This window comes from Pleurodeles waltl, chromosome 12 (genome assembly GCF_031143425.1).
Source record: "Pleurodeles waltl isolate 20211129_DDA chromosome 12, aPleWal1.hap1.20221129, whole genome shotgun sequence".
In the NCBI taxonomy this organism is placed as follows: domain Eukaryota; kingdom Metazoa; phylum Chordata; class Amphibia; order Caudata; family Salamandridae; genus Pleurodeles; species Pleurodeles waltl.
The window spans coordinates 24,377,892-24,399,301 of NC_090451.1; the positions used below are offsets into that span (position 1 = coordinate 24,377,892).

General features: G+C 43.7%; 1 protein-coding gene across 2 annotated transcripts in view; it reads left to right on the forward strand.

Annotated features, from left to right (window-relative positions):
* The window catches only part of MED16 (mediator complex subunit 16), a 326,193-nt gene that overhangs the window by 204,247 nt on the left and 100,536 nt on the right, over positions 1 to 21,410 (forward strand). For both annotated transcript variants that reach the window (XM_069216802.1, XM_069216803.1), the window contains exon 10: positions 9,050 to 9,260. In XM_069216802.1, coding sequence (XP_069072903.1) covers positions 9,050 to 9,260 — 211 coding nt within the window. The remainder of the gene's footprint in view (positions 1 to 9,049; positions 9,261 to 21,410) is intronic.

Here is a 21,410-nt window from a genome sequence, read left to right on the forward strand (position 1 = left end):
TTCCATCGACACTTTGGTACCGTCGGGTCAAACATCTTTACTCGCCCTTCGGTACGCCCGCGCCCGACTCGGGACTCATGGACCGGACCCCATTCCGCTTTTGTCCTTGGTGCCACGCAAAATTTCCCTACACAGACCAACATCTCGTCTGTAATCTCTGTCTCTCCCCAGACCATCGAGAAGAGAATTGCGAGGCCTGCAGTTCCTTCGGTTCTAAGAAAACGCTCCGGGACAGAAGAGCACAGAGACTCGAGATGGCGTCCAAGAGCACCGAACGCCTCGACGTTGAGGAGGAGGAGATCATGCACACGGCAGTCTCTATCCGAGGGTCCGACTCCGAATAGGAGTCTGAGGAGGACAGACCGGTCCCTGCAGGACAGCACGTGAGTACTCCTGCCCCAGCCAAGCCCAAACATAAGGCCTTGGGAATGCCACTGCCGGAAGGCCATGGCTCGACCTGTAAAAAGACCTTCGGTGACCAACTAACAACTTCAGCACAAAAAAGGCTACGCCACCTAAGCCTTCGGACTCGAGCCGAATCTCTGTCTCCGAGCCAAGCAAGCATCGCTATTTCAAGTCAAATTCTCAAAAATCGTTTCCGTGGCCGAGGCCGTCATCCACTCCCAGCCTTTCAATACCAAAAAAAACCAGCTTCGGAGCCAAAAAGGCCAATTTATACGGACGCACATGGACTTTTGCAAGCACTCAAAGCCATAAAATAACTGAGGAACATTAATAAATGGAGGTTATAGATAAAAGGCAAGCCAGGATTCACATCCACAAGGACACTGGCAGAATTATAACAGCACCTCCTCTAAAGCCTACAAGGAAATTAGCCTTCCAAGAAGATTTGGACACTGATCAGCCACCAGCTAAAGTGCCAAAGTCTAAAGAGAAACCTCTGCCTCCTCAATTTTCTCCTCCTCACTCTCCTCATTTGCTTATCTCTACCCCTACTAGTCCCACACCTGTGCAATCTCCTGTACATTCCTTTGATTCACAGCACGACAATGTGGACCCATGGGATCTTTACGATCCAGATCCCATTCCAGATAACAACCCAGACTGCTATCCCTCTAAGCCATCACCACCAGAGGATAGTACCGGATATACTCAGGTAATAGCTAGGGCGTCATTGTATCACAATGCCGCCATGCACACTGAGCAGTTAGAGGATGACTTCCTTTTTAACACACTCTCCTCTACACAGAACACCGATCAGTCGCTTCCCATGCTCCCAGGCATGTTAAAGCATGCAGATCAAATATTCCAGGAACCAGTGAAAGCCAGTATAATTACTCCTAGAGTGGAGAAAAAGTATAAGCCACCACCCTCTGATACTGCCTTTATCACACAACAATTGCCTCTGGGCTCTATAGTGGTAAGCGCAGCTAGGAAAAGAGCAAACTCACAGTCATCAGGGGATGCACCCACACCGGACAAGGAGAGCAGAAAGTTTGATGCTGCGGCAAAAGGGTGGCATCTCTGGCAGCCAACCAGTGGAGGATCGCCAACTCCCAGGCATTTTTTGCTAGGTATGATAGAGCTCACTGGGATGAGATGAAAGATATAATACAACATCTCCCCAAAGACCAACAAAAAAGGGTGCAACAAATAGTTGAGGAAGGGCAGGCTATAACAATCAATCAAATCAGGTCAGCCCTAGAGTCTGCAGACATGGCAGCTAGAACAATCAACACTGCTGTCACCATAGAAAGACACGCATGGCTTAGATCTTCAGGATTTAAGCCTGAAATTCAACTAAAAACAGGTTTTTGGCCCCGAGGTAGAGACACGGCTATTGAACAAATGAAAAAAGATTCAGACACAGCTAAAGCCATGGGTGCTTTGTATACAACACAATACAGGGGATCCTTTCGTAAGCCCCAATACAGAGGTGGATTTAGAACCCAAACACCTAAGGCCTCCACCTCACAAACAAAGTCGGCCTACCAGCCTCAGTATCATAGAGGTGGGTTCAAAGGCACTTACAGAGGCCAGTACCCCAGAGGCAGGGGAAAATATCAGTCAACAAAGCAAGCCTCACAACAGCCAAAGCAGTGACTTCATCCATCCCTTCCCAACTCACACCTCACCTGTGGGGGGAAGATTGCAAAGGTTCCACACCAATTGGCTACCCATCACAACTGACAACTGGGTATTATCAATCATCCGCAATGGCTATTGCATAGAATTGGCACAAATTCCACCAAATATTCCACCAAAACCACACAACCTCGCCACACAACATATCGCCCTGTTGCAAGAGGAAGTAAAATCTCTATTACTCAAACAAGCAATGGAGCCAGTGCCACAAAATCAACTAGGACCAGGAGTTTACTCACTGCATTTCCTCATTCCCAAAAAGGACGTAAGCTTAAGGCCAATATTAGATCTCAGAATCCTCAATCTTGGCATCCTGTCAGAACACTTTCACATGGTAACACTACAGGATGTTGTCCCACTACTTCAACAGCACGATTTCATGGCAACATTAGACCTCCAAGATGCGTATTTTCACATACCCATCCATCCAGCGCACAGAAAATATCTCAGGTTTGTAATTCATGGAAAGCATTATCAGTTCAAAGTGTTACCCTTCGGAATAGCAACAGCTCCCAGAGTATTCACAAAATGCCTAGCGGCAGTTGCAGCCTACCTAAGAAGGCAACATATTCACGTCTTCCCATATCTCGACGATTGGCTAATAAAATCCAACAGTCATACACCGTGTCAAAAACATACGCATTATGTAATACAAACCCTACACAACCTAGGGTTCTCCATAAACTACCAAAAACACACCTATAACCTGCGCAACTTCAACAGTATTTAGGGGCCACACTAAATATGCAAACAGCGATTGCAATCCCAAGTCCACAAAGAATATAAGCATTTCGCAATATATTGACACAAATACAGCCAGCCCAACAGCACACTGTCAAATTAGTCATTAAACTGTTGGGCATGATGGCATCCTGTATAGCCATTGTCCCACATGCAGGACTAAACATGCGACCTTTACAACAGTGCCTTGCACAGCAATGGTTACAGGGTCAACTTCACGATCTAGTGTTGATAGCCAAACATGCATATCACTTCAGTGGTGGAATTCCACAAACCTAAACAAAGGGCGGCCATTTCAAGACCCCGTGCCTCAGACCATACTTACCACAGATGCATCAATGATTGGCTGGGGGGCGCCCCTCAACAATCACAACATTCAAGGACAATTGGACACCAAACACAGTTACACATAAATCACCTAGAATTGCTAGCTGTATTCCTAGCACTCAAAGCTTTTCAGCCTCTTCTCACTCACAAGAACATCCTTCTCAAAACAGACAACGTGACAACAATGTATTACGTAAACAAACAAGGAGGGACCCATTCATCCCAACTCTCCCTCCTAGCCTAAAAGATTTGGCATTGGGCAATACACAACAAAATTCACCTGGTAGCACAGTACATTCCAGGGATACACAACCAATTAGCAGATGTTCTCAGATGAGATCATAAACAAACATACCAGTAGTAGATTCATCCTCAAGTGCTTCGGCTATAATTTCACCATTGGGGAACACCAGACATAGATATATTCGCCACCAGCGAAAACGCAAAATGCCAAAACTTCTCATCCAGGTACCCACATCCCCTATCCAAGGGCAATGCTCTATGGATGAACTGGTCAGGGATATTTGCTTACACTTTTCCCCCTCTCCTGCTCATTCCATATCTAGTCAATCAACTACGTCAAAACAAACTCAAACTCATAGCGCCGATGTGGGCACGTCAACCTTGGTACACAACACTATTAGACCTGTCAGTAGTACCACATATCATACTCCCAAACAGACCAGCTCTGTTAACACACAACACACAACAAACAACTGATCAGGCATCCAAATCCCACCATACTCAATCTAGCGATTTGGCTCCTGAAGTCATAGAGTTTGGGTATCTACAACTACCAACTTAATGTATGGAAGTAATTAAACAAGCAAGAAAACCCACTACCAGGCACTGCTATGCAACCAAATGGAAAAGGTTTGTGTATTACTGTAAATCTAAACATATTACCCCTCTTTCAGCATCAATACAAGACATTGTATTTTATTTGCTTCATTTCCAAAAAGCAAACTTAGCTTTTTCATCCATAAAAATACATCTCACTGCAATCTCTGCGTACTTGCAAAATATACAACACAGCTCTTTATTTAGAGTTCTTGTTATCAAAGCCTTCATGGAAGGATTCAAACACATCATTCCACCTAGAACGCCTCCAGTGCCTTCCTGGAATCTAAACATAGTGCTCACACGATTTATGGGTCCACCATTTGAACCTATGCACTCATGCCACATTCAATACCTAACATGGAAAGTTGCCTTCCTAGTCGCAATTACTTCATTAAGAAGAGTTAGTGAGATCCAAGCTTTCACAATTCAAGAACCGTTCATACAAGTACACAAACATAAAGTTGTACTTCGAACAAACCCAAAATGTCTCCCAAAAGTTATATCACCGTTTCATATCAATCAAATAGTGGAGCTACCAGTCTTCTTCCCACAGCCAGACTCTGTAGCAGAAAGAGCCCTGCATACATTAGATATTAAAAGAGCCGTTATTTGTGGCGTTCCAAAAACCACATACTGGAACCCTATTTCAAAACAAGGTTTAGCAAGATTGATAGTAAAATGCATCCAGACATGTTACCTTAAAGCTAAAAGGCAGCTCTTAGTTACACCTAAGGCACATTCCACATGGAAAAAAAGGGGCTACAGTGGCTTTCTTAGGAAATATACCAATGGCCGAAATGTGTAAAGCAGCCACTTGGTCAACACCACATACATTTACCAAGCATTACTGTGTACAGTGTACATGTGTTAGCAACACAGCAAGCCACAGTAGGTCAAGCTGTACTAAGAACACTATTTCAAACAACTTCAACTCCTACAGGCTAACTACCGTTTTTATGGGAGGTAAAACTGCTTTTTAGTCTATGTATAGCATGTGTATCTGCAGCTACACATGCCATCGAACTGAAAATTTCACTTACCCAGTGTACATCTGTTCGTGGTATGTTTCGCCGAAGATTCACATGCACCCTCCCACCTCCTCGGGAACCTGTAGCCGTTTAAGTTCAACATTCACTTGTACATATGTATGTATATATACAGGGTGGGCTTCCCACAAACCCCGGAAGACTGGCAGGAGCAATACTGGGGGGGGGGTGGAGGGTCCTTGAGAGAGCCCCCATTGTGCATGGAAGCATGCCACTAATATTGGCATTACTATTGGGCGATAATTCTGACATGTTTGATACCAAACATGCCTAGATTTGGAGTTACCATTATGTAGTTGGACCATAGGTAGTGAGCTGTGGCCAGTAAATGGAGAAAATGGCTTCTCCGCACTCACAAAGTCCAGTGCATTGGAACTGGAGTTCATAGGGGCATCTCTGCTCAAGAAGGTGTGCCCTCACACACAGGCACCCGCACCTACCCTCATGGCTAGGAGGGCCTACCAAAGGGGTGAGTTGCAGTGACCAGCAGTGAAATGGTGCATGATCCTTTTCATGCAGACTGCAATGGCTGGCCTGCAGACATAGTTTGCCAGGGCTCCCGTGGGTGGTATAATACATGCTGCAACCCATGGGAGACCCCTGGTGCACCAGTGCCCTGGTTACCTAAGTACCATATTCTAGGGACTTACAGGGACCCACCAGTATACCAATTGTGGGGTGTAAAGGGTACCAGAGCAATCAAATTTGGAGGAGAGCGCACAAGCACTGGGTTCCTGGTTAGCAGGATCCCAGTGCAAACAGTCTAAGCACACTTACAACAGTCAAAAAGTGGGGGTAACCATGTCAAAGAGTGACTTTCCTGCACGCGGCAGCAAGCACATGTTAGACAGGCAGTGCTTCTTACTTTTTTTCTGACAACTATTATACCCACGGGTTAACCACTGCTTTCTGAAGGGCTCTGCTTTACAGTCTGTATAGCGCATGTGTATCTACAGCCACACATGCCATCGAACGGATTATACTACTTACCCTGTAATAATCTGTTTGTGGTATGTACTGCTGTAGATTCACATGCGCCTGCCTTCCTTCAAGGACACCCGTGGCCATTATAGTATATTTTCACATTCTTATATGCATGGACATCTCTTTCTAACACTTTACTCACATTCCATCCTCACCCAGTTGCAGGAAAACAATATAACAATGGAGTCGATGCCCATGCACATAATCACAGAAAGGAGGGTTTACTTTATCTCGTGACTCAAGAAGATTCTTCAAAGGAAAACAACTTGCACACATCTGGACCCAACACTATATGGCAGATGTATGCAGAGCATGGGAATCTACAGCACTACATGCCACAAACAGATGGTTACAGGGCAAGTATCATAATCCACATATGTCAGTAGAGCTGCCAACCTGAAAATATATTTCACTGTGTGTGGAGGGGGCAGAACCTCATGCAAAGAACTACCTAAAAGACCCTTTGACCCCCACCAATCCACCCAAACCCTTCCAAAATATAAAAAAAGAAAGAGCCCTTGAGGCTGTCTCCAAATCCTGGGCTGTTTTCACCCCCCTTAAAGAACATTGGCTGATCACAGCCTCCACAAATGAGCGGGGTTGTCCACTCTTTGCAGTGCTTACAGCTCGTCTTCCCTCCAAGCGTGTGATATCAGCTACTGACTGGGAAAGAATTTGAAAGGAAGACGATACTGTGTGACACACAGTTTCACCATGTAAGTTAGCAGGTCTGCTTCAGGAACCAGTAGTTGGAAGGGAATCCTAAACACGCCCCTTCCAAATGCCAATTTGGTATGGTTTCCTATTTCCATTTAGTGATTCGGTAACCTGTTACCGAATCTCTACATCCGAAAAACAGATTTACTGGTTGCAAACCCTGCAGTTTATCAAATCGTAAGGTTTGCAACGAGTATGTGTTTGTACGTCTGGGCCCTCTTTCTCATGCTTCAGTTCTACTGTCTTTAAACACTTGCCATCTGCCAAAAAAGAAGCTCATACCTCGATTTAAGAAAGGAAGTTGAGGTGCATGTCGTCATAATGGCACCATTGTTGCCAGTGACTTAATTATTGTCCAATCATAAAATAAGTTTTGGCATTGCTCGCAATGAATTACACTTGTGCTGCATTCATAGTAAAACAGTTGATGACTACAAATCTTTTAGTGTCAGTAGCCTCCTTGTCTGCTTTTCAGCAAGATTCCTCTTGATAATGGAGATGGGCTGAGGAATGCTAAATGCTCAGTCTAAAATAATATGAGCACTTTGAGGACTGCAGGATTACAACACCCTTTGATGAAGGAAGCCTCCATCACAGTTTTGGAGGCACTGTCTGAGCTAATCTGACCTTTCATCACATGCCAGGGCAGGGGATGTGGCCCAAAGGGGATGTAGTGGGAGATGAGTGTGTCTGAGTGCCCAACCTGCCGGGCCTAACCCCACGTGTCTGGGCTGGAAACATGATTTAAAGTTACTTGGCATGCACTTGGGTTTGTCTGTGGGCAAGGACCACCTGACATAGCCCCAAATTTCATGCAAGCAATATATGAAAGTCTGTGACCTAATTGAAGCTTCAAAAGCAGCCAATTGTGTCTATCCTTTGGTGTTCCCATATAGGTGATTGCTTCTGACTGAGAAGCCGTTCGCTCTGACTAAATTCCCTTAGTGGGATTCGTCAGCGTTTTGAGATCTTGCTTTATGGGGAACTGGTGGGAGTAAGTCTTGATGGAAAAAACGTGCTGGGAGCACCATGTCAGAGAAGCCACTGCAGGGACGAGTCACTGCATCAAAGTACCTCTCCAGAGAAATCACTACAAGGAAAGTCCCTACTAAGAAAAATACTTTATTAGATTGCTACAACACAATATAACCCATGTAAAAATTGTATCCAGTTCTAGATTGGTTGGGAAAAAAAGCAAACATTTAAATAAAAGTTAAAAAGCTGCAACATTAGGGATTAATGATAAGTTACAGATTAGGAAAAGAACCAGGGTTTAAAGTAGGGATTTGGTTAGGACGAAGCTGTAGGTTAAAGGTATGATTCAGGCCAGGTTTGGGAAATTGTTGAAGCAGTCTCATTGTGTGAGTTCCCGAGAACTTAAAAAGGTGTTCTTGAGGTTTTTCTGCAGTGTTTCACTAAAGGGTTATTTCTGAAACAACTTTTATCTCTGGCTATTTTTATGTAACAGGCTTTGTCTCTAATAGTTTAAAAGTAATCCAGCTGTTTCCAGAACTGGGTCTTACAGGGTTCTGAATGAGTTCCCTGTTGTAAAAGCACAGTTGTTCCTCTTGCTGTGATGACTACAATTTAGATTCTTATGGGCAGCTATTTACAGGGTTGTCGTAATGAGGAAAATTAACTATGACATACAGTTGACTCCGCAATCTGGGGTTACCATAAGTGAGGAGAACAGATCAGGTTCTTCAAGTAGATTCTAGGCTGTACCTCTTCCTTAGGGTTTTAGAGAAAGGTCCCCAGCAGTAATTGGTGAATGTCTCAATGTTTATTTGATGCTAATAATTCAAGAGTGATTTGGATGGTCACAGCAGATCAATGGTTACTTTCACGTTACCTAGTTAAATGCAATGGCTGGTTGTGCTGGCAGATAAAGTTACTGGGTACCTGTTAGCTTTTGTTGGTTTTAAAGGAGCTGTACTTGGCAAAGCCAAGATTAGGCTGTCTTATCCTAGGCTCTACCTTCTGTCAGGCAAGGGCGTGGGTTCTAGTGAGAACCAGGACATTCTAAGATAGCTGCTTGGAAGGTTTGGAACAGGTATCAGTTTCTTGCCTCATGTTTCTCACCCACATTCTGCAGGGTTTGTACATCGATGGGGGTTAGTCTAGCCCTTCTCTGTGGTACCTCACCCTGAGTCTATAGGGTCAGACTTGGACATCCAATGGAAGAGCCCACCTTGCCTCCCTGATATATCTCCCAGTTTCCGGAGGTTTGAGCTTCAGTATCCAAAGAGAGAGAGTTCACCCTGCCTATGTGCTTTCTCATCCAGGTTCTTTCCACTCGGATTGTTGCCATGAAAGCGTCTCTGTGCAAGTTGTCCCCTTCCACAGTGGCCCGCGTCTGCGACTACCACGCCAAGCTATTCCTGATCGCTGTCAGCAGTACTCTGAAGTCTTTGCTTCGCCCCACGATCCTTAACACCCCAGATAAAAGCCCCGGCGACAGGCTGACTGAAATCTGCTCCAAAATCACAGATATCGGTGAGTGAGCAAGTACTGCTGTTTCTGTTGCACGTGTTCTATACTGGCAGCCTAAGGCTGTAAAAATCTTGGTCTTCAAGGACATTAGAAAAACATTTTCAATGCAGTGGGTCTGGCATTTTCTTGGGTTAGAGTGATTGTCGTTATAACTTCATAACTGGACTTTTCTTGCCACATAAATTGGTCAACCCTGCCTCATAATATGGTGTTTATTATGGTAATATGAATGTAATAATTCCAGTGGCCCTGCATATAATGAAAGCACTTCCATTTACGTTCTTCCTTTATCTGCAGCCAAAAGTGAAAATGTTTCCATTTAGCATTCTAATTTAAATCTGCTACGCTAATTCCAATAGAATACCACTTTCACAACCCCACCATCAGAGCTGCTGGCGGGGTAGCACAATTCCCCACCAAAAAGACACAAGACAGCCACAGAGGAGAAATAAACTAGAAGGGTCACCCAAGTATATTGAGTGCTCAAACAGTCATAGTGTAATAAGGATGTTAAGCTGACCTGAATCCTGGTCATAATTGTAATATGGAGAGATTATTAGAACTTATACAATTATCATATAAACACAACAAAAACCTTTATCAGAAGTAAATGTTTGGCATTAGACTGTAATGCTCTGAACAGCCCCTAGAGGACACCAAAATGAAAATAGCATTTGTAAGAAACATGGTCATGTTACCATATAGTTGTCCCCTAAAAAGCATAACCACATGAAAAGAAAATGACTGAAAATATTGTAGTTTAACCATCTATTTAGCCCCTAGAGGGCTCAGTGCATTACACATTTTCAGGATAGCAGGCCTACTGCAATGACATTACAAACAAGACCTTTAAACCACAAATTATTCTCAGCTCTAAAACAAAAGTTTCAGCCATGAGAGAGGTTAAAAAGACACTGATTGGAGGAGGGGGGGTTATTAATTCGGGGTCCCCAATAACCTAGTGTGGGGAACCAGAGAAGATCTAGACAGAAAGAGCAGGGTGTGTGAACGTTTTGAAGGTGGTCCCATTCTCCCTGGACCACCACGGGCTGAGTTAAGATAAAAAATGTTTTGTAAACAAATGCCTTGCAAAGCATTATAGGATGACCAAGTGCAGCAAATATTGTAGTATGTTGACTGTAATGCTAGAGCCCCTAGAGGAAACCACAATACAAATATCATCTGTAAGAAACATGGTCATGTAACCATATAATTTGCTCCTATAGGGCATAACCACATGAAAATAGAAGGGCACAAAGTAATGTAGTGTAACCATATATTTAACCCTTAGAGGGCATAGTTCCTTACAAATCTTCAGGCCTAGCAGGCCTACCACAATATTAAGGCCCTGAGAGCACAAACTTCTCTTCCAGGAGATCCCCATCAATAGTCATAAACATTGAATATTCCCGTCCCCGTGCGGGGACCCTGGAGCATATGTAAAAAACACACATGTATAAGTATGAAATATATATGAAAAAATAAAACATTTAGTAGATAATTTCCATACCAGAATCATGTATACATGTGCATAATAGCAATGCAGTCTATGTTGATAAACAGGCTAAAATGCTTTATTTCTATGGAGTTTTTATTTATTTTTTAAATACATTAACACTCTCCATTAGAATAAAAAAAAACTTTCTGAAGCCCAATTGGAAGACTCAGAAAATGCAAGCAACACATCTGAAAAGAGAAAAACTACATTGAAAATAACAGAGCATTATTAGCCAATAGACTGCATGCAAGTTAACACCGCAGAACCAAAAGATTTGGCACCGTGCCTTTAAGACCCTGAGCACCTTCAGTATCCCACCATGCCTCAGGGGTGAAGGTGAGGTGACAGTTGGTTCTTTTTTCCGGCTTCTTCTGAGAGGATCCTGGAGCATTGAGCTCTAATTTTTCAGATTTTTTTCACAGAAAAATATACTAAAAACCTTGTTTTTTCCACTTCACTCGACGTCTTCACTGATTTCCTGAGTGAAGGGATCTTTTTCTGTCTGGAAAATGCCTTCTCTTTTTGTGAAGTGCCCTTCCTGTGGGAAGAAGAAGGCCCAGTCGGATCCACACTCTGTTTGCATAGTGTGTTTGCCTCAGAGTCACTGCCCTGACACCTGCAGACATAGTAAAAACCTGTCTAAGAGGACTCTGAAAGACAGAGAAAAGATTCAACTTCATGGGCTTCATGAGAGAGAGAAAATATCATCCTCTTCTCTTCCCAGGACTTTTACAGGCCACTCTCATGCACGGCAAGCTAGATCGACATCAGCCGGTAAGAAAATATCTGCCTGCTCCCCGTCTACATCATCCCTTCTGTCGTCGCATCACCGGGCCTTATCGCCGTCAACTCGAATGACGTGAAAGGAAACGGCGTCGAAGACTCATCTCCGCCATCGGGATAGATCTCTGTCAACGGGTCACCCACCAATCAACGTCGAGCCAGCACAGGAGTGCTCATATGCCGTCGAAGACGCTTCAACCCTCGACGGCAAGTAAGACAACGCCAAGGTCGAGGTCGCCGCATCGTGTGGAGCAGAGGCTTCCGTTGTCAGCAGCCCATTGCTCAACGTCGAAGCATACAACGTTGAGTCGTACACATGGAAAGGAATGTCAGTCGCCGGTGAGGTGCTCGACGTCAAGACCGGTGTAATGATGTAACATGGCTCCATGCCAGAACACTGGGCATGGAACCAGCTTGTTCTGAGGTTCTGTGATGCAGGGTTCTCTGCATGACAGTTGATATGCTGGCTGTTGGTTGAGGCTGTAATAAATACCTCCTACCACATATCTTCATCTGGTGTGGATTCACATTATTACACTGGCGACGAAGGTGGGATAAAAAGGAACCCAGAGGAAGGGACAGCCTCAACAACAACAAAGAAGGAAGAGCTTGGATTATTTAAGAGAAAAACGGAGATAACTTACAGAGACGTGCTGGGAGAGGATCGAGCGTCTTGCAGCATGTTCTAGCGGAGAAAAGTGTGAAATTGCGGTTGTAGGGGCTTTGTGGGATCAAAGTGGTCTCTGGATGCTTCACGACGTCAGAAGTTCAGTGAGCAATTGAAAAAGGACTGTAAGCTGTGGGAATTGTTGGCGGCCATCTTGAGTGTGGTGAAAGGAGAAAAACAAGCCAGATTGTCTGAAGAAAATAGACTGGATGTTTGGTTGCGGCCATTTTGAGTGAGGAAAACGATCCGAGATTGCTCAAAGAGAAAGCAAGCCGAACTGCCTGAAGAAAACTGACTAAATGTTTCGTGGCGGCCATCTTAGATGAGGAAGAAGGAATTTTTTTTTTATTTAAATTTTTTTTTTTTTTTTTACAGCGCAATTGTTGGAGGACATCGAAGAAGAACATCGATGGTCTATTGGAAGTTGAAACTTAGACGGAGATTAGATAAGGATCACTATATTGGTTTGTGGTCACGGGAATATAAATTTCTTTGGAAACTTTATTGCACTTGTGGAATACAAGTATTGGGCGTTGTAAAATGAAGTAAACTGAAAAGATCGTCTCTGCGGTGACAAACACACCTGAAGACCCGTGTTTGATATAGCGGCATCGTGCTGGGACATACGGTGACTGGGAAACCTTTTGGACTTTAAGTACTTTTAGCAACTAGTAGGGTTTGGAATATATTGTGGGGAAGAAGTGTTTTACACCTCTTGTGAGTATGCAGAATGTTACGGCGCCGCCGTTTTTCTTGTCAGATCCAGGAGAACCGGTTATTAAGTGGAAGAAATGGAAAAAGATTTTTGAGAATTATGCCAGGGTGTGTGGTACGAATTTGAGTGGTGAAAGGAAGCAGGTACTTTTGTTACATTGTTTAGGGGGTGAAGGACAGGAGGTGTTGGAAAATCTACCTCCATTGTCGCAAGCTGATCAGATGGGGTTGAATGAATATGAAATATGTGCAAGACAACTAGATTTACATTACTTGCCAAAGATTAGTACTATTATGGAAAGGTACCATTTTGGTTTGCGGGAGCAAGGGAAAGAGGAGAGTGTTGAAGAATATATTACGGCGTTACGGAAGTTGGCTTCAAGTTGTAAATTTGGGGCGTTTGGTAGAAGAAAGGATTAGAGATCAGTTTGTGCTGAGGTGTTGCAGTGATAAAGTGAGGGAAGAACTCTGGCTAAAGGACGAGCCACCGTTGGATGAGGTTGTTAGTATTGCAAAAAGGGTAGAGCATATGTTAAAGTGTGTTGGAGAACTAAGTAAAGCACATAAAGAAGACAAGGTCAGTGTAAAAGCACAAGAAGTGGAGTGTCAAGTCATACAAAAAGATGAAAAGAAAAAAAAGTATGAGGGTGTCCGTGAGAAAGGTGTTGTAATTGAAAATAGCGCAGAAAAGACACAGGGGAATAGGAGGTTTGCAACACCTTTTCAAGGAAATTGCTACAGATGTGGAAGATTTGGACACATGGCTAATGCAAGTGAGTGTCCTGCTAATAGGATTACTTGTAATGTTTGCGGAAAAAGAGGACATTTTGGGAAAAATTGTAGGATGAGGAATAGGAGAGATTCTAGATCAGAAATAAAGGAAGTCAGTTTTCAAGTTAGTGAGAGTGAGGTGGAACACCCCTCTGAATGGGTTTTGGTGGGGGATGTTAGAGTCAAAATGAAATTTGATTCATGCTCTCACATCACATTTCTCTCAAAGGATTTTTTTAGGAAGAAACTGTTCAAACCTAATATTAAACCTACGGGTTCTGGTGGGTTGCCAATTAAGTTATTAGGTTATTTTGATGACTGCATTGAGTACAATGGTAGGTTCACTGATGCTAGGATTTATGTTGCTGAGAGGGGTGATAATTTGTTGAGCTGGAGTCATCAAGCACGTTTGGGTGTCATTCTCAATCCTAATGCACATCCATCTGTTCAGGTACAATCTATTGAGGGTGACGAAAACAAGTTTGTGAGAGCTTTTGGTGAATTGTTCAGTGACACCTTGGGGTGTTTAAAGGGGTACAATCACCATATTAAGTTGAAACAGGGCGCAGTACCAGTTGTGGCAAAAGTTAGACGCATTCCCATTTGTGTCCAAGACGCTGTACAAAAAGAGATAGATAAATTGTTGTCCACTGGTGTTATACAGCCTGTAGAGGCAACGGAGTGGTTAGCTCTCATTGTTGTGGCACGTAAACCAAATAATGAAATCCGTCTATGTGTGGATCTTCGTGCCTTAAATAAAGAAGTGGTGGTTGACAAGTTCCCACTTCCCAATATTGAGGAATTAGTATCATCGTTGGATGGTGCTTGTTATTTTACCACTCTGGATATGGCATCAGCATACCATCAGGTTCCGTTGAGTAAAGAGTGTCAAGAATTAACGGCTTTTATTACGCCAATGGGGGCCTTCAAGTTTTTTGCGTATGCCGTTTGGGCTGGTTTCTGCGGCCTCAGTATTCCAGAGGATTATGGAAGATCTTTTTAAAGGCATTTCAGGCGTAAAGTGCTACCAGGACGATGTATTAATATGTGGGAGAGACGTGAGAGAACATGATGAGAGGGTGCATGCTGTGTTTAAAAGGATGCTTGATGCTGGGTTATCTCTTAGGCGAAACAAATGTAAATTTGGAGTCACTGAACTGGACTATTTGGGTCATCATATTTCACGGCAGGGGGTGAGTCCTAAAAAGGATTTGGTGGACACTATCGAAATGTTAAAAGAACCGTGTACAAAAGATGAGGTTTCTTCATTCTTAGGTATGGCAGAATTTTATAACAAATTTATACGAAATTTTGCAGATAAGACAGTAAATCTAAGGAAGTTGATGTGTAAGAATGCAGAGTTTGTTTGGACGGAAGAGTGTGGTACAGAATTTAAACAAGTAAAAAATTATCTCAGGAATGCACCAAACTTACAAGCCTTTGTACCTGGGAATCCCACTTTCATTGTTACTGATGCGAGTATAAAGGGGCTGGGTGCTCTTCTTTTTCAGATCAGGAAGGGCCAAGAGGTGCTAATAGCTTGTGCTTCAAGATGCTTGAAAGGGGCAGAGATAGGGTATTCTGTTATAGAGAAGGAAGCGTTGGCAATTTTCTGGGCCATAAACAAGTTCAGAAAATTTGTGTGGGGATCTTCTTTCGTAGTCAGGTCTGATCATAAACCCCTGAAAGAAATTTTTGAGAAGAAGGGTTTGGACTCAATTTCCTCGAGGATCAAAGAGATGGGTCATTTCCTTACAGGAGTATAACTTCATGTTTGAATACATTCCGGGAAAGACAAATGTAACGGCAGACTGTCTGTCGAGATTGGTGGAGGTGGTAGGGAATGATAAATCTCAGGATGAAAATGATCAATGTGATGCTGAGTGTGGCATAAGAGTTTGTGATGTTACGCTGGGGGCTGTAAAGGAAGATGAATGGAGGGATGAGTTGCAAAAGGATAGTGAATTGTGTTCTGTGATGTCTCTTTTGGAACAGCATAAGTCTCGAAGTCTGGTTAAACCTTGGTCGTTAGTTGCGAATGAGTTAGCCGTTGTTGATGGTATTCTAATGAGGGGCACAAGAATGATTCCCCCATTGAGTTTGAGAGACGTCATCGTGAACATGGCTCATGAAGGGCATATGGGCATTTCTAAAACCAAAGAGCGCATCCGTCAGGATTTCTGGTGGCCTGGATTAGATTTGATGGTGGAACGTACTGTTAGGGAGTGTACACCTTGTCAAGCTAGTGATAAGGTGCTCAAACCAAGATGTTCACCTATGGTTTGTAGAAGTTTACCAAAAAGTCCATGGGATGAATTAGCTATCGATATTGTGGGGCCATTGCATGGAGAACATCAGACTCCTTACCTGTTGGTGTTGCTGGATTTGTATTCACGATGGGTGGAGGTGAGTTTGGTGAGAGAGATCACTTCTCAATCTGTGATCAGTTTTTTAGAATCTGTGTTCAAACGCGAGAGTTTTCCTAACTCTATTCTTTCTGACAATGGTCCGCAGTTCTGTTCTGCTCAGATGGAGGAGTATTTTGTAAAATGTGGAATTGTACATAAAAAAATTGCGTTATCATCCAGAGGCGAATGGTGCTTTGGAGAGATTTAACAGGACTTTAAAAGAGAGTATACAATTAGCAAAGGTAAACTGTTTAGATTGGAGAAAAGAACTGCAGGGTCGTATAACAGCTTACAGGTACACTCCTTTTGCATCAACGGGGAAGACTCCTTTTGAACTGCTCAGGGGAAGGTCTCCAAATACTTGTTTGTGTCCTGGCTGGATGGTTGCTGGGAAGGGTTTGAAAAACAATGGTATTGGGGAATGGAGTGACAAAGAAGTGTCTCTGCAAAGCAAAAGGAAGATTTATGTTGATAAAAGGAATAATGCGAAAGTTACAAATTTTGAGGTTGGAGATAACGTAAAGGTCAAAGCTCCTGTTGGGTGTCAAAATTGGTCAAAATATACCTCTCCAAAAACTATCATTAAGCTGTTTAAAAATGCTGTCAAGACAGATGATGGTCGCATCAGGAATCATAGTCGTGTAGCACATTTTGGGGGGTGTGGTGTGGCCGACAGGAGAGATGATACTTCTTATCGTTTTCCCTCTGACATTGATTTAAGGTCTGATCATACTCGTAGGAGTGTCAGAACACGCAGGTTTCCTTTACATTTGCATGATTTTGTGTAGTTCTTTCTACCCTCTTTTTCTTTCTGTTCAAATGTGTTTTTGTTCTCATGTTACTTCTGTTCTAATGTAAAGAGGAAGAAGTGTAATGATGTAACATGGCTCCATGCCAGAACACTGGGCATGGAACCAGCTTGTTCTGAGGTTCTGTGATGCAGGGTTCTCTGCATGACAGTTGATATGCTGGCTGTTGGTTGAGGCTGTAATAAATACCTCCTACCACATATCTTCATCTGGTGTGGATTCACATTATTACAACCGGAACAGCCCATATCACATTTGAGACCTCCTTCGACGTCGGTACACCACCGGTCGACGTCAAGACAGCTGTCACCTGTCTCTCAAGGAGGGGAGCATCAGCCATACGCATCAGCACAACCACCAGCCAACAAGGATCTCCCTCCACGAAGTCCAGTGGTCTCTATTAGGAGTGGATCATCCGGAGGGTCAAGGGTCTCAGCGCCAGGGCACATCTCACCCATTAATCTATCTCCCAGATGGTTGGAGAGCCTTAACAAGACACCGGCTTCTCCAGACTCACAGTACTTCTGCATGTACTCATCGTCAGAGTCATTGCCAAGGACACCTTTACCAACGGCGCATACAGAGCGGGCTCGCTCTACATCTCGCCAGGCTAACCCTAGGCCTTGACGCACTCCTACAAGATCTCGGAGCAGGTCACGCTCCCTACGGAGATCTAGGAAGAGGTCACACCATCAGCGGAGGACTCCTTTGTGGTCCACATCATCGAGGTCTTCCATCAGGGGGTACTCTCCGACTCTGACCGACTCTCCACCAGCTACAGTTTCCCCAGTTGATGACATAACGACCTTCAATGAGGTGCTGCTCAGAGGTGCACAGAAACGTAACGTTGATGTTCCAGAACCTTCAACTTCCTCATCGGTGATTTTTGAAACCTTGCAGCACAGAACAGCTTCCAGGAAGTTGTTACCACGGGTGCCTGGTCTCCTCCAGCCAACAATGGAAACTTCTCTGAAAATAGCAAGCCTGCGTTCAGCACCAGCTAGGATCCCGAAGAAGTACAAGGCCCCAGATCAGGATCCTGTATTTCTCAGGGCTGATCCTCCACCAGACTCGGTCATTTTAGCCGCAGCCCGTAAGACACATTTGGTGGCTTCATCATCAACTGTACCGCCAGTTAAGGAGAGCAAACATCTGGACTCTCTGTGTAGAAAGATGTTTGGCACGTCAGCATCAGTAATGAAGGTTTCCAGTGCCTCAGCACTTATGGGCAGATACGATCAATCCCTCTGGGATTCTATAAGTAGGTTTGTGGAGAAGTTGCCTAGGGAAGACAGGCAAGACTTCCAGGAGATCCTTCAAGAGGGGAGTTTGGTGGCCAATCAGATCATCAGCGGGGCAGCAGACGGTGCGGACTTGGCGGCCCATGGATACATGCATGGGGTTTGCGCAAGAAGGTCTTCTTGGCTGAGGCTCGCAGGGTTGAAACAGGAGGCACAACATCGAATCCTGAACCTTCCTTTTAACAGGAACTCTTTATTTGGTGCCCACACCGATGATGAGATGACAATCATGAACTCAGAAGTCAACAAGATGAGGGCAGTCGGTCTAGAGAGACGGAAACATTTTAGAAGGAGGTATAGACCTTACGACAGGCGTTGTAGGAAGTTGGCTCTGTATATACTATTTCAAAGTAAGAAATAGCATTCACAGAGTCCAAGGGTTCCCCTTAGAGGTAAGATAGTGGCAAAAATAAATAATTCTAATGCTGTATTTTGTGGTAGTGTGGTCGAGCAGTAGGCTTATCAGAGGGTAGTGTTAAGCATTTGTTGTACACACAGGGATGTGGAATTCCTATAGCCCGACGCCCGGGACATCTTGTTTGGGGTCAAGGGCAACAAGTTTTTATGTTTACTTTGTCCTTGGGACAAGTAGGCCCAACCCCCTGCAGCACAAACCCTTTGGTTGATTGTTTACAGAGAGTGGAATTCTCTGCAGTTGAGGTAATGTGTTTCCAAAAGATAATGCTGTTCGAACTTGTATATATGGTTCATTATTTGAAAGCCTTCATTATTAGGGTGAGTGCTGTAAATAAATGTTTTAAGGTCACACTTCACTACTGACGTTGGTTCCAGTACAAAAAAAAATAAAACGTGTACACACATGTTTGAAAAGTTTAGGCTAAGTATAATGCTCCCAGAATGCTCTCTGATTATATGCAAATGAAGTGTCATTTAGTAAAATGTGTTGATGCATGCTAGTATTTCCCAAAAATATTTCTAATGGAAAATCAGTGTAAACATTTTCATCACAATTATGGGAAGCATGAAAATAAACAAACACTGACAAAGCCAACTGATCTGACATATTTTTATAAGTCTTTTAGTTTCATCAATGCGTGTCTTGTTTTGACATGGCTTTTGTAACACTTTATTCTTGTGGGAGCTACCAGGCCCTCAACATTGTAACAAACATTGGCAAAACCCCCCCAAAATGTTTTTGAACTCTTAAAGCACACGTTGCCACCAGCGGCATAACAAAGGCCCCGCAGCCGCCCTCCAGGGGGCCCCTCCAGCACAGCACCTGCCCTGAGTGAGTCTGGAGAGGGGGCTCCTCCATGTTCTTTGCAAAGGGGCACCCTCCAGTTTTGTTACGTCACTGATTGCCACTGTAGTTCCTGACACTGAACAAAACTACTTTGTGTGGCAATATGCTCCTTGTGGAAGAGCAGAATGCGATCGCTCACAGTTAAGCCAGCCGAAAGAGAGAGAAATAGAAGTTTAATAAAAACAAAATGTCTTTGTTAACACCAGACCTAATTAGGGACCAAGACCCACTTGTAGGTAGCTTTTTGCATGTCGCAAACAGCGACTTTCGCTGTTTGCGACATGCAAAAAGCGCATTGCGATACACAAACCCAGTTTTGCGATTCAGTAACCTGGTTACCGAATCACAAAACGGGTTTGCGACTCGCAATTGGTAAGGGGTATTCCCTTCCTAATTGCAACTCGCAGTGCAATGTAGGATTGTTTTGTGACCGCGAACGCGGGCGCAAACCAATCGCAGTTTGCACCCATTTCAAATGGGTGCTAACACTTTCGCAAAAGGGAAGGGATCCCCATGGGACCCCTTCCCCATTGTGAATGTCACTGTAAAAAAAAATTCAGAGCAGGCAGTGGTCCTGCGGACCACTGCCTGCTCTGAAAAAATGAAACGAAAACGTTTCATTTTTTCGTTTTTTGTTATGCATCTCGTTTTCCTTTAAGGAAAACGGGCTGCATTACAAAAACAAACAAAAAAAAAATGCTTTATTGAAAAGCAGTCACAGACATGGTGGTCTGCTGTCTCCAGCAGGCCACCATTCGCGAGGGGGTCGCAAATTGCGACCCACCTCATGATTATTCATGAGGTGGGCATTTGTGAAGCCCTTGCGAATCACAGATGGTGTCAAGGACACCATCCTACATTCGGATTTGCGACTCGCAATTTGCAGGTCACAAATCTGAACCTACCTACATGTGGCCCCAAATTCTTAAAGAAAGTCACAAAAGTGCACCCATGGTATATGTCGTACCCCTATAAAATATTTGTGAACTGTATTTTAGCATGGGTAAATACGATGTGTAGATTTGCTCATGTGAAAATCTATTGAGCATTTGCAAGTTCATTTTCCCTCCAGCCACTTTCTTCCCAACCCTGGAAGAAGTTCTAATTCTGCCATTGTCAGGAGTAAATGTCCAACCTTTCTTATTATGGGAAAATATTAGAGAGAAGCTGGTAAAAATCTTTAAAACATGCAGGTTAGTAGGTTTGCAGACTCAAAGGCATTCCAGCCCTGAAACTATTGCTTACTGCTTCCTCCAGCCCCAGTATGCAGATCTGCAGAAAGGTGGCAAAATAAGGAAATTGCTACAGTAGCGATTGAAACTCCAAGTATTCAAGCCCTACTATGGTAGTAGCCCTGGCATAATCAGAGAGGCTATTAATTGCTGCCATAATTTGTCGCCACACTACATGGCACCAAAGGGACAAGTAGATCTTTTTACAGGACAAGTAGATTTGAGAAGCAACCTGTCCCCTGGACAAGTAGATATTTTAATAAATTCCACACCCCTGTACACATACAGGCAATAAATGAGGAACACACACTCAAAGACAATTCCAGGCCAATAGGTTTTTATATAGAAAAATATATTTTCTTAGTTTATTTTAAGAACCACAGGTTCAAGATTTACAATCAATACTTCAAATGAAAGGTACTTCACTTAGGTATCATAGGAACTTTGAATCAGCAAAATAGCATGTACAGTTTTGGCAAAAATGGCAATAAGCTATTTTAAAACTAGACACACTGCAAATTTCAACAGTTCCTGGGGAGGTAAGTATTTGTTAGTTTTGTAGGTAAGTAAACCACCTACAAGTTTCAAAGTTGGGTCCAAAGTAGCCCACCGTTGGGGGTTCAGGGCAACCCCAAAGTTACCACACCAGCAGCTCGGGCCGGTCAGGTGCAGAGGTCAAAGTGGTGCCCAAAACGCATAGGCTTCA